A 13834-nucleotide genomic window follows, 5' to 3' on the forward strand; every position below is an offset into this window, starting at 1 on the left:
TCTGCTTGTTACCTTTCTTTAGCAGTGGTTTCCTAGCAGATATTCTACCATGAAGGCCTGATTCACACAGTCTCCTCTCAACAGTTGTTCTAGAGATGTGTCTGCTGCTAGAACTCCGTGTGCCATTGACCTGGTCTCTAATCTGAGCTGCTGTTAACCTGCGATTTCTGAGGCTGGTGACTCGGATGAACTTATCCTCCGCAGCAGAGGTGACTCTTGGTCTTCCTTTCCTGGGGCGGTCCGCATGTGAGCCAGTTTCTTTGTAGCGCTTGATGGTTTTTGTGACTGCACTTGGGGACACTTTCAAAGTTTTCCCAATTTGACCTTCATTTCTTTAAGTAATGATGGCCACTCGTTTTCCTGTACTTAGCTGCTTTTTTCTTGCCATAATACAAATTCCTACAGTCTATTCAGTAGGACTATCAGCTGTGTATCCACCTGACTTCCGCACAACACAACTGATGGTCCCAACCCCATTTATAAGGCAAGAAATCACACTTATTAAACCTGACAGGGCACACCTGTGAAGTGAAAACTATTTCAGGTGACTGCCTCTTGAAGTGTGACTCCACAATTTTCATATATGAATTTTCTATATGAATGAGAAGGTGTGTCCAGACTTTTGGTCTGTACTATATATATATATATATATATATATATATATATATATATATATATATATATATATATATATATAATTTATTAGTGTGTGCGCCTCTGTATATCCAGGAAGTGAACAGGCAGCAGCTTCAGCTGCCCACAGTTAAAATGACTGCAACCAGATTTAGTGAAGGGAAATTTCTGCAACATATTTGGCAAGTACAGAATCACGGTATTTATAAAATAATATGCAAAGTGGTTGGAAAGAAGAATGGCAAAGATGTTTCTCTATCGCTCATTGACAGACGTAGTCTTCTTGATTCTCAAGAGCTGGGTTATGTTGTCTCCGCAGGAGTAGGACTAGGCAGAATGACAAAAACGTTCTGGCTCCACCCTAGGGGGCAGTCCCTGAGGGTATATCCTCCCTCTCTCTGCTACAGGGAATCAGTTTTTTTCTGTCTAGTCAGGAGTAAGGACCTAAGCTCCTTGCTGGGATCTTTTGGTCCTGGCAAGACTTTTTTTCTTTAAGAAAAAGACATTTTTTAGGTAGTTTTCTCCAGTCTTTTTTTCCTGTGAGATCTTCAAGCAAAAATGCCGGACTGGGCGACACTTGTGGTCACCCCAGCCAGCCTACGAGCGCGTGCAGACCAGGCATTGCGCTTGGTCGGCCGCGACATATTCAAGTAAGTATGCGGGGCCGGGCGACGGGCTGGATGTGAGATCCAGTGGTCACCCCGGTTTCTGCCTAAAAGGCGCGTGCAGACCAGTGCGCTGAGTCGGCCGCGACGGAGTCCCAGTAAAGGGACTGACTTTGCGAGTTAAAGCTCGCTTGGACGCCAGGACCAGAGAGTCGAGGCGTCCACAAACCCCCACCCCGGTGGAGAGGGTATTATGAAGAGAGGGTGCCTGTCGGTTCGGTATGGTGAGTAAAACGTTCCCTTTTTTTCCTCATTTATGAGGCAGTATATATTATGGGCCCCTCCATATATGGTCAGTATATATCTGACACTTACAAGTCCCCCTTGTAATACAGCATGTGTTTGTGGGAAGTGGACTTGGTTCAAGAGCTAACACTCTACCCAGCAGACTGTAACATTACAGCAGACATAGGAGGTATAATCCTACCTTATGTGCAGTGTATCTCTGTAGATCCATATGTCACCTCTCAGCAGAGTGCAGGTGGATGTGCTGGAAAGACGATATCGGCGGTCCGCCGCCATTTTGCCGTAGACCGAATACATATATGTCCTCAGGTCACGCCGGCCGCCATGTTTTTGGAGTCTTATGTCTCTTCTATGGGGGCGGCCATGTTTTGTGAGCCCAGCTTCCTCGTGGAGGGCTGGGAACGCCGGAAGGCGTACACAGGGGGCGGAGCCACGCCTTCTGCCCGGGAAAAAGCAAACAGCTCCTTCCAGTCTGTGTAAGACAGACGCTGGCTGCAGTTTGTTGGAAACTGCACTGCATCGGTTGGTGAGCCTTGGGGGTCCCTCTCTCTCTCTCTGGGATCGAGAAGCAGGTACTCTGAGGGGCGCTATTGCGCTAGGGGGAGACACACAAAAAAAAAAAAAAAGTTTTTTTGTTTATTGCTGGCAAAGTGTCCTGTATTAACATGGACCCTGCCACTCATGTATCTCCTCCGGATCCCCTCGAGGGGTCTGCGGGATCCTCCAGCACCACATTGACAATTGAATCTTTGTCAGCTATTATGGAAACTTTTGTGTCCCGGGTGGAAGTGGCTTGTCAGGGACAGGGCGCAAGAAAGCGACCCCCGCCTAACCCCTTATTATCTGAAACCTCGGATTCAGACTCTGAGCCTATTTCTGCAGTTGCAGGTACTTCATCTGGTATTGGTGTCTCGGGTCCTGTCTCTTCAGACAGTGAGGAGGATGTTTCGGCATCTGCCATAGCCCGAGAGGAAGCGTTGGTAAACGCACTCATTGTATCTGTTCAAGAGACTTTAAGGTTACAGGGTATTCCATCAGAAATAGCTGAAACTGAGATCCCTTTTGGGACTAAAAAGCGCATCAAAGTGGCAAAGGTTTTTCCATTGCCCAAATGTTTTGGCAATCCAATCGATGAAGAATGGCGTCTGCCAAAACGCACTTTTAATATTTCCAAACGCATTGACAGGCGTTCTCCGTTTGAGGAAACCCTTATTAAGAAATGGACAGAACCACCTGTGGTGGATTCACCTATTGCTAGATTGAATAAAGCCACGGTTATTCCTTTAGAAGACGCTCCGTCTTTTAAAAATCCAGTGGATCGCAAGATAGAAGCTATGTCTCGCACCATGTTTTCCTTGATTGGATCAGCTTTCAGGCCAATAATTGCTATTGGTCTGGTTTCGCAGGCTGTAACTGAATGGACCAAGTGGTTACGCCGGGACTTAGAAGAAGTCCCTCAGGCGGTATCAGATTTGTTGGAACAAATGATACAGGGGTTACAGTTTGTATGTGATGCGGCGTTAGACGCCACTCCATTAATGGCGCGAGCATCAGTCTCAGCAGTGGTTCTCAGGCGTACACTGTGGCTAAAAGGTTGGATAGCCGACCAAGGTTCCAAAAAAGCATTGGCTAATATCCCCTTTTCAGGAGAGCGTCTATTTGGAGCCAACTTAGATGAGATCATTAAGGATCTCACCGGTGGAAAAAGCACCTTTTTACCGCAAAATTTTAAAGGTAAAGGAACTCGTCAAAGACGAGGGCCTTCTTTTTCTGCTCACAAGAGGTTTTTTCGTCCAGCGGGTGAAAAAACTAAGTCCTCCAAAGCTCCTGCAGGAGGCGTCAGGGGTCGGTGGTCGGGCAAGCAAAAGCCCGCCCCCTCCAGACCCGAAGATAAACCATCCAAAGCCTGAAGGTGCGCCCCCACCCATAACTGGGGTGGGGGGACGTCTTCGCCGGTTCCCGGATCCATGGCTTTCCAGAATCCCGGACAAATGGGTTTGCGAAGTCATAAAGTCAGGGTACAAGATCGAGTTTCGATCTCTCCCACCGGCGCGATTCTTCCCTTCCAATATCCGACTATCTCCGGATCGTCTAGAAGATCTGCGGAGAGCAGTCACAGATCTACTACAACAAGGAGTGGTAGTCCACGTTCCTTGGACAGAACGGTTTCAAGGGTTTTATTCAAACCTGTTTACAATACCCAGGAAAGAGGGCAAAGTGCGTCCAATTCTGGACTTAAGAGCGCTCAATTCTTTCGTCAACATAAGAAGATTCAGAATGGAGTCCATTCGCACGGTAGCAGCCTTCCTGCATCCAGGGGATGTCCTAGCGTCCATAGACATCAAGGACGCCTATCTTCACATTCCCATTTTCGCAGGACATCAGCGTTTTCTACGCTTTTCCGTAGAGGAGAACCACTATCAGTTTGTGGCGTTACCTTTCGGTCTCGCCACGGCTCCGCGGGTCTTCACAAAGGTGTTGGCCCCTATGTTGGCACTTCTGCGCCAAAGAGGTATATCGATTCTAGGTTACCTAGACGATCTTCTGCTTCATGCAGAATCTCCTCAGACCTTGCTACAAAACATAGAAATTACTATGATTTCTTTACAGGAATTCGGGTGGCTGGTGAACCAGCAAAAGTCATTTCTGGTTCCCACCCAGAGGCTCGAATATCTGGGTCTAATTCTAGACACAGTCAGGACGAGAGTTTTCCTTCCGGTAGGGAAACTTCGAAAGATTCAATCAGCAGTCCAGTTGTTACTGTCCAACAGCTGGTCTTCCCTTCGGACGTGCATGAGGGTTCTGGGGTTGATGGTGGCTTCATTCGAAGCAGTCCCATTTGCCCAGTCCCATACCCGAATTCTTCAGCAAGAGATTCTTCTCAGATGGAATCGGAATCCGGAATCCCTGGACAATCAGATACGATTGAGCAAACAGACCAGAGAGTCTCTGGTTTGGTGGCTTCGGTCTCCAATGCTCAGCCAGGGAAAGTCATTTCTGCCAATATATTGGACGATAGTGACCACGGATGCCAGTCTATCAGGATGGGGAGGAATTCTTGGTCAGTTATCTGTCCAGGGACTTTGGTCCCCGGAAGAATCCAGATTACCGATAAATGTATTGGAACTGAGAGCGATCAGACTTTGTCTGATTCACTGGACCGAGCAGCTCCAGGGCAGCCCGGTTCGGATCCAGTCGGACAATGCCACGGCCGTGGCTTATGTCAATCTTTAGGGGGGCACCAAGAGTGTCCGAGCGGCCAAAGAAGTGGCTTGCATTCTTCGCTGGGCGGAACGATTTGTTCCAGCAATCTCTGCGGTGTTCATTCCGGGGGTGGAGAATTGGCAGGCAGATTATCTCAGCCGTCAGACCCTGGATCAGGGGGAATGGTCCCTCCATCCAGACGTTTTCCACCAGTTGTGCCTACGGTGGGGCACACCGGATGTGGATCTGTTGGCATCACGATTCAACAGGAAAGTTCAGAGATTCGTGGCTCGCTCCCGCGATCCTCTAGCAGAAACCGCAGAGGCACTGATCGCCCCGTGGGGGCAATACCAGCTAATATATGCCTTCCCTCCTCTCGCGTTACTGCCAAGACTTCTTCGCAGGGTAGAGGAGGAAGGAATCCCAGTAATCCTGGTAGCTCCGGACTGGCCTCGTCGAGCTTGGTACGCCGACATGGTCAGACTGGTGGCGGACGTCCCATGGAGACTTCCTCTCAGGGAGGATCTACTGTCTCAGGGACCGATCTTCCATCCTGCTTTACGATCGCTGGCTTTAACGGCCTGGCTATTGAGACCCAGGTGCTGAAGGACAAAGGTTTGTCAGCTTCAGTTATTCCTACTCTAGTTGAAGCAAGGAAAGCGACTTCCAGAAAGATTTATCATCGCACATGGAAGTCCTACATTGCATGGTGTGAACCTTTGGGGTTCCGTCCTCGGTCTTATTCGATTAGTCGAATATTGGCTTTTCTGCAACAAGGGGTTGAGCAGAAACTGGCCTTGAGTACTATCAAGGGTCAGGTCTCAGCATTAGCCATCTTCTTTCAGAAGCCTTTGGCTACTCATTCCTTGGTGCGGAATTTCATCCAGGGGGTGCGACATCTGGCTCCGCCAGTGCACGCGCCGTTACCCCCCTGGGATCTTAATTTAGTGTTGTCGGTTCTTCAGAAACCTCCCTTTGAAGATATTAGGGAGATTCCTCTACCCACGTTGTCCCAGAAGGTGGCCTTCTTGGTGGCTATTACTTCTGCACGCAGGGTGTCAGAACTGGCCGCATTATCTTGTCGTTCACCATATCTGGTGGTTCATAGAGATAAGGTGGTTCTTCGTCCGAATCCATCCTTCCTACCAAAAGTAGTTTCAGAATTTCATCTGAATGAAGAAATTGTATTACCTTCCCTGTGTCCTAAGCCCAGTCATCCTCGGGAATTTGCTTTGCACTCCTTGGATGTGGTCCGGGCGATCAGGGTATACTTGAAAACGACAGACTCGTTTCGCAAGACGGATTCACTTTTTGTGATCCCAGATGGACCCAAAAAGGGGTTGCCTGCATCTGCCGCGACCATTTCCAAATGGATCAGACAGACGGTAGTACAGGCTTATTCTATTAAGGGTCGGGAGCCCCCGTTCCCTGTTAAGGCGCACTCCACTCGGGCACTTAGTGCGTCATGGGCCTTTCGCCATCAGGCGTCAGTGGTCCAGGTGTGCAAGGCGGCTACCTGGTCGTCGGTGCATACCTTCTCTAAACATTATAAAGTTGATGTAATGGCATCGTCTGATGCCTCATTTGGCCGCAAGGTTTTGCAGGCCGCAATTTGAGGAGACCAGTGGTCTACCTCGAGGGTTTTTTTCCGTTGGAAAATTTTTTCTTTTAGTCTCATTCTTTGTTTATAATGAGCCTTTAAAACTTCTAGTTTGGCACCGGTTGGGCCTACTAGATTGGATTTGATTTTGTCAATCCCACCCCTCATTTGTGGCACTGCTTCTGGATGTCCCAGCTCTTGAGAATCAAGAAGACTACGTCTGTCAATGAGCGATAGAGAAAAATGGATTTTTGTAAGAACTTACCGTAAAATCCTTTTCTCTTAAGCTCATTGACAGACGTAGTACCCGCCCCTCTATCATTGAGTTGGGTTGGGTTAATTTCTCTGTACTGCTTTAAACAGAACTGATTCCCTGTAGCAGAGAGAGGGAGGATATACCCTCAGGGACTGCCCCCTAGGGTGGAGCCAGAACGTTTTTGTCATTCTGCCTAGTCCTACTCCTGCGGAGACAACATAACCCAGCTCTTGAGAATCAAGAAGACTACGTCTGTCAATGAGCTTAAGAGAAAAGGATTTTACGGTAAGTTCTTACAAAAATCCATTTTTTTATTACAAATTATGTGAGCAGACTGTAGTTCCTCTTTAACCATGTAGTGCAAGGGCCTGCCTGATTGCATATAAATTGAAAGTATGTAGGTTTGACCTCATGTGGTTTTCGTAAATCTAAAGGAAAATTGTGTAATGTATGGCTAGCCTTAGTCTTGGTACTTGCTTGTTCCAGTGACCCATCTTCCATTGGGATAACTGCAGAAAATCTGGTTGCTTCCGTTAACTGCATGTTTGGCATCATCTTTTACTATGCACAAATGAATTACCTCTAAGCGTGAGTGTCCTATGTTTATGGGTTGTGCTGTGTTAGATAAAATGCTTGCTTTCGTTTTTCCTGGACCCTACTGTAAGCACTGAACTCCCAGTCATAAAGCTTGGTACAGTGATGATAGTGGGTCGCTTGCTGTCATTTTCCACCTCGTCCATTCACAAAATGTATTGTATCCTTTTTTCAATATACAAGGCTTTCTTGTGACTATGAGGGGAGGTTGTCATCTTCACCACCCCTGCAGAACACTTTTGTGAATGACCATGGTGTAGACCATTCAGCTCACTATTATTGTACTGCTGGAGAAATTACTGTGTTGGAAGTTCGGGACTTACAGTAGGGTACTGAGTAATTCAAAATAGAGTTTTTTACCTAATGTACCATCCATTCATAAGACACCCATCATTAAAGGTAATTTACATTTCAAGTAAACCTAATCAAGCACAGTGACAGATGTAACTTGTTGTGCAGACAGGAGACTGGACATGGCTGAAGGAGTTTTATCAAAGGCTAATGGATCAGAAGTGGCAGAGAAAGAAGAAGAGTAAGGAGCACTGGTACCAGAAAGCCATCCTCTCCAAATTCCTCTATTATAGGTAATGTTTTCTCTTCTACTTTTAAAATATGATCTATATTCTTTTTGCATGGCATCTCTAGTATGCTTGGACCATGAAAAATAAAACCACAGGCTCTTTCTTGACAAGTGAACATGTATTCATTAAGGCTGAAGGGTTGGGGGATGGATACAGCATTACCATGTAACAATAATTCTTTAATAAGTGTGGTTGTGCAGCCATATTTTTGTTCTTATTGCTTATTTAATGCTGTACTTAGTATTAGTGCTGTAAATGTGCTAGGTTACTTCTTTATCTCAAGGGAGACCTGTACTAAGAGAGACATGAGGGCTTTTATGTTTGACTCCTACAAGTACAAATTGTTTGACTGCTCTGAACTGGAAATCACTGACCTAAAATAAACATGCAGCAAATAGTCAGAACTGCTAGTCTGCATCCGTAGAGCAAATAATCACAGCTAGCCTTTATAATAAAGGCACCAATTAAAGCCACTGGACAGACCTACAACAAGGGGGGGGAGGTATACGACCACATTAGTTATATATATATATATATATATATATATATATATATATATATATATATATATATATATATATATATATATATATATATTACACGTTCACTTGTCAAGAAAGCCTGGGGTGTGTGTGTGTGTATATATGTGTATATATATATATATATATATATATATGTGTGTGTGTAAAAAAAAATAGATATATGAGTATAATAGATCCCCTCCATTTAATATTCCAATTACAGATCCTAGGTGACAAGTAGAAATTCTCCAATTAGGTTGTTACATAGTAGGGGGCATGAATTAGTGCTGGCTTTAATAGAGGCTAAGGGACTATATTGAGCCTAGACCTAGGATCCAGGGTCCTACTCCAGAGAGTGATGTTAAAGCTAACGCAGGTGATGTCCCCTTTTTTAACTTTTATCATCATTTACAATGGACTGGACAGGTTCACTTTAAATCATAAGCAATATCACCTTGATTTTCTTGACTGACGTTTTTCTTCCTATTTTTTATTTATTTTTATATTTTTGCATTTCCAGTATTAATGGTGATGACACAGCTGAGCCAGTACCTACCACCCCTCCTGAACCCAGAGAAGCTCAGAATCTTAGTGAATCCACAGGAAGAGACAATGTAGCGTGGCCAGCCCCGTTTGAGACGTTGCCTTCTGTATCAGAGGAAGGGGGAGCTTCCAATCGGGTTTGATTCAGGATCACATTTTGTTTCTGTGCTTTCCCATAACTTAACACAGGCAGCAGGGCTTGAGCCTGTTGTCGTTCAGAGGTCTGTGTACAGGAAGGTGTTATATTGATGTGACATTTGTTTCTGCCACAGCTTTTATAATCTATATCTCGTCCTCATATTTCTAGAGCATATTTACACAGCAGTTTTTCATACTGTAGCAGGAGTAGTCAAGTGAAGGTGCATTTCATAGCGGATGTGACAGCTTGTATTTTACCGCACAAATTTTACCTCTGAGGAGAGGCAGAAGACTAGCAATTCTACACAATAGGTTCACATAGCAAGATCACAGGCAGCACTGGACAGGGAACCTGTTTGGGGTCTCCCGGAGACTTGAACTTTAATTTTATATCCCCCCCCCCCCCCCCCCCCGAATGGATCCTGACTACAATTAGCAGTGAGTTTAGATGCAGATGATGCTTAGAGGAGAGCGAGCGTAAATAAGTGACACTTTCAGTAATTGCAGACAGACAGGTTTCAGTTCTTCGGTGTTCAATACTTGCTGACACGTGCCCCTCTGAGGTTAACATAATTATGCTGGGATGGAAAGCAAGCAGTAGGAGTGTGTGCCCTTAAAGAGAACCTGCCATTAAAGTAAATGTCCAAGCACAAAATAAAACATGGAGTATATGTCTGCAATGCATGCATATTGTCCAGTATTTTATCCATGTAAAGACCTTATCAGAATAGAAAATTCCTGTTGAGCTGCAAGAAATGCACTTTGCTCCTAAATCCTGTTATGGGATGACAGCACACATCATTTATGTGGAATAAGTGGTGCCAGACCCTCCCTGTTTTCTCTTGCCAAGCTGCTAAGACCCATTCTCCCATCTCCACAACATTACCTTCATTCTGTAGTCTCAAGATGAGGACTGGGAGGGATACTTACTACAGATCGACCGATTATCGGCAAAGCCGATATATCGAGGGCCGATATGCACTTTCCCAGATATATCGGAATCGGCCACCAAGGTGACCGATATTGCCGATATTTCAAGAACGTGCTTGTACCGGAGTGATGCCTGCAGCTAGAGGCATCACCCCGGTACCGGCGTCCATAGCTGACGGTCGGCTGTCTTGAAATGACACCCGATGCGGCTGAGAAGCCGCTCGGCTGTCATTACAAGGAGTGGGAGAGGAGGATTAAAGCCCCAAAGCCGTGACATCACTTCCGGGTACCGGCGCCAGATTAAAAAAATGTCAGCATTCAAAACAGCCAAACTTGGCGTTTTGAATGCTTTTAAGTGCATAGGAGGGGTTTGGGGTCTTTCAGGCTGATACTGATATGCATTGACCAAAATATCGGTATCGGCAATGAAAAACTGATATCGGTCGATCACTAATACTTACTGTCCTTGGGATAACACAGGAAGTGTGCAGAAGACATCCACAGCCCTAAGTTCTGATGGGCAGGTTTTGCACTTGTCAGATACAACAAAATGCTTTCAGTTGTTTAACAGACCAAAAAGAAGCAAATAAGAGAAGTTCATTGTTAGGGTTTACATATACTTTAAGCTAAATAACCTTCTGATGGAGACGGTCATTACATGACACACTGAGGTGCCTGCCTTGGAACTGGCGTACAAGACAGACAAATGACAGCTTTCATCAGACAGGTATATAGATTAATGGTAGGTTTCTGTTTAAAAAAGAATAAACAGAAATTGGACAGCAGCTGTCTGATTCTTAGTTCACTAAGCACTGGGTACTCCAAAATAGCCTCTGTCTTTTGCTTCTGACAGGTTTACTTTATGTATTTTGTATAGAAATGTTTCCATTGTTTGCTTCTATGTGTTGGTTTGTCCTGGGTGCGATTGCTCCTCATTTTTTTTGCATCCTGTTGATAACCTCATTTTTTTTTTTTTTTCTTTAAGGGTCTAAAAAATGACTTTGTTAGAAATATTTTGTGGACATTTGAAGATATCCATATGTTGGTTGGTTCTAATATGCCCATATTTGGAGGAGGGCGGTACCCAGCTGTTAGTCTGCGACTGCGGTAAGTCAGCATGGCACTTTTTATGTCTTTTTAGGTCCACTCTAGATTTAAATATGGTTAAAAAAATATATTTTGATATAGTTAAAGTGTTACTAAACCCACAACAGTAAAATCAGTCTGTATATGCAATAAAGCATGCTTGTTATACTCACTGTGGATCCTAAGGGGTATTCCTTTGCATTGCCTAAAAAGGCTGCTTGATCCTGTATGCACAGATCCTCCTCTTCTTCCACTGACTCCAAAACATGTCTGGATAAAACAGCCTTTGGAGTCACTCTGCACATGCTCAGTTTGGTGTGTATTGCTAGAGTTTTTTTTTTTTTTTCTTCTTGGGAGAGTGCATGTGATCAGCACTGTCCAGACAGAGGGTCGGGGATCCTGATAGGACAGCTCAGTGCAGTATGAGAACTCCTCGTCCTGCAAGCTTTAATCAGAAACTGATAGAAGTGACAAGACTGTTATATACTGCTGATGAGAGACCAGATATAATGAATACAGGGTCCTGGGTTTGGTAGAAAATGCTTTAAATGAAACCTGTACTGAGAGAAATATGAAGGGCGCTATTGCTATCCTTCTGAAAGGACAGCAAGTCTATTCACTGAAAAAAGGCCTAGCCAGTCAGTGAATAGACTTGCTGTGCATTGTCATGATAGCCTGTAGGTTGTATGGAGGATGAGCATCGTAGGGCAACAACGCTCCTCTTGCTCTTCAGTGGGCGCTGTCGCCCTAGGAAGGAAAGTTGCTGTTCAGTTAAACACTGACAGGATCACACAGTGCATAAAAGGAACGCAATACAGCCACCCCAGCTCATTACTGCTAAGCTTATACTGCAAATATTCAGTTTTCATTTTTAGGTTTACATACACTCTAAAGCTTCATGCACACCGGTGCACTCTATCTGTGGTGTGGATGCAGTTTTTTTTTTGATAACCTCTTGAGAGTACATTTTATTCTATTGATATATTATTTTACATTACCGACGTATGTTTTATTCTAGTGCATTATGGTCAAATATAAAATTGCATGGTTTGTGAAATGAGATCTAAAAAAAAATGAAAAAAAAAAATGTATGCATATGTGTAAAATGTAAGTAAGTATGTGTGTGTGTGTGTGTGTGTATATATATATATATATATATATGTATGTATATATATATATATATATATATATATATATATATATATATATATATATATATATATATATATATATATATATATATATATAATAATTTTTTTTTTTTTTTTGTATTGGCAATGCTTTTCTCTTGATAGTTTTTGATGTAAATGTATTATGCCACAGACTGACGGCTATTCTTTTCTTGCAAGTAAAATCTTATACTGGGTGTTTGGATTTTAGGGATAATAATAAACCCATCAATGTGCTGACTGGGATTGATTACTGGCTGGACAATCTGATCTGTAACGTACCAGAACTTGTCATGTGCTTTCATGTGAACGGCATTGTACAGGTAAGATGTGAACTGTTTATAAACTGCGTACAATTATATTATAATGCTTAGAAAGAGAGCAAGTTCAAACATTGTGCATTTATGTCTTATATGGACATTTAAAAATGTTACAAACATACATTCTTGGTTGTATATGTGTTGCTGTTGGAAATTTTGCTTTGCTTCCTGCCTGGCAAAAAGGTTGTCATCAGTGTCGGGTGCTTATTTATTTGGAAAAGATCTAAGGCAAGGCAGGCAGTTAAATATAATCCTCTTGCTTCAGTTAGCTTTTTAATGCTCTGTCCCTGAAGACTTCTATCTGGTGAGACATATGTCGCATGACAGGACATGAGAAGAAATATATCTAATTGATCCCCCATTTGCAGTAAAAGTATAATAGAGTACTAATAATAGAGTATAATGGAGAACTTTATCCAAAACTAAAATGTTTTGGCTGGACATACTCCAATTACATTTCAGATGTAGCAAGCAGATGGCCTAACATTTTCTTATCTTTACAGAAATATGAGATGATTAAAACAGAAGATATCCCAAATCTGGAGAACTCCAACTTTTCCACCAAGGTGATTAAAGACATAGCGCAGAATATCTTGTCGTTTCTGAAGTCTAACTGCACCAAAGAAGGTCACACATACTGGCTGTTTAAAGGTAATACATTACAAGAATATTATGGCTGTCCTTCTGTCTGCTCCTAGGCTTCTGCTTGATTGTCTCATTTAGGCCAGTATCTTAATCAAAAAAGAAATCTCATTAAACTATTCTTTAATGTCTCCTGTCCCTCAGGGTACCAAGTATATGTTGCAGGTTGTCCCATTTTTCTACATGGTTTTTGAAGTGACTAAGTAAACCAAATATCCCAGCAGAGTCCTGGAAGCAGGGGTGTGACCTTTTTTTTTTATCCTTATTCAGTTGGCATCAGCAACAACATGTGGCACAAATAACCAATTTCAAACTGAGCATTTAGAAGTGTAGTTCATATTATGACACAATTTGTGAATCATCTCCTATAAAAACAGGAACAAAGTGCACACAGCTTTAGTATATTTAAAATGGCATTTAATTCAAGCTATGTGTGCGGGGTGTTTTTTTTTTTTTTTTTGATTATTAAAAAAAAGTAGATTATTTGTGGATCGTTTTTATGTGGGGCTATAGTAATTATACTGTTGGAAGGTTACCATGCACCGCAGTTAATGATTAAGGTTAATCTGAAGCCACATTGCCAATCAGGGTATCTCTGATTTTGGTTCTAATTCTACACTGAGATCCCAGCTATAGGACATAAACACCAACCAGCCATAATAAGCGAGTGGTCATAATTTTATGAACCCTCCCCCCCTCGCCATAA

At 43.4% G+C, this 13834-nt stretch overlaps 1 protein-coding gene across 2 annotated transcripts in view; it reads left to right on the top strand.

Annotated features, from left to right (window-relative positions):
* The window catches only part of EDRF1 (erythroid differentiation regulatory factor 1), a 146943-nt gene that overhangs the window by 18976 nt on the left and 114133 nt on the right, over positions 1-13834 (top strand). For both annotated transcript variants that reach the window (XM_082269364.1, XM_082269365.1), the window contains exons 5-9: positions 7658-7782; positions 8821-8980; positions 10897-11018; positions 12378-12489; positions 12990-13137. In XM_082269364.1, coding sequence (XP_082125490.1) covers positions 7658-7782; positions 8821-8980; positions 10897-11018; positions 12378-12489; positions 12990-13137 — 667 coding nt within the window. The remainder of the gene's footprint in view (positions 1-7657; positions 7783-8820; positions 8981-10896; positions 11019-12377; positions 12490-12989; positions 13138-13834) is intronic.

The sequence above is a fragment of the Pelophylax lessonae genome (assembly GCF_965119305.1).
Source record: "Pelophylax lessonae genome assembly, chromosome: 9".
NCBI classification, from domain to species: Eukaryota; Metazoa; Chordata; class Amphibia; order Anura; family Ranidae; genus Pelophylax; species Pelophylax lessonae.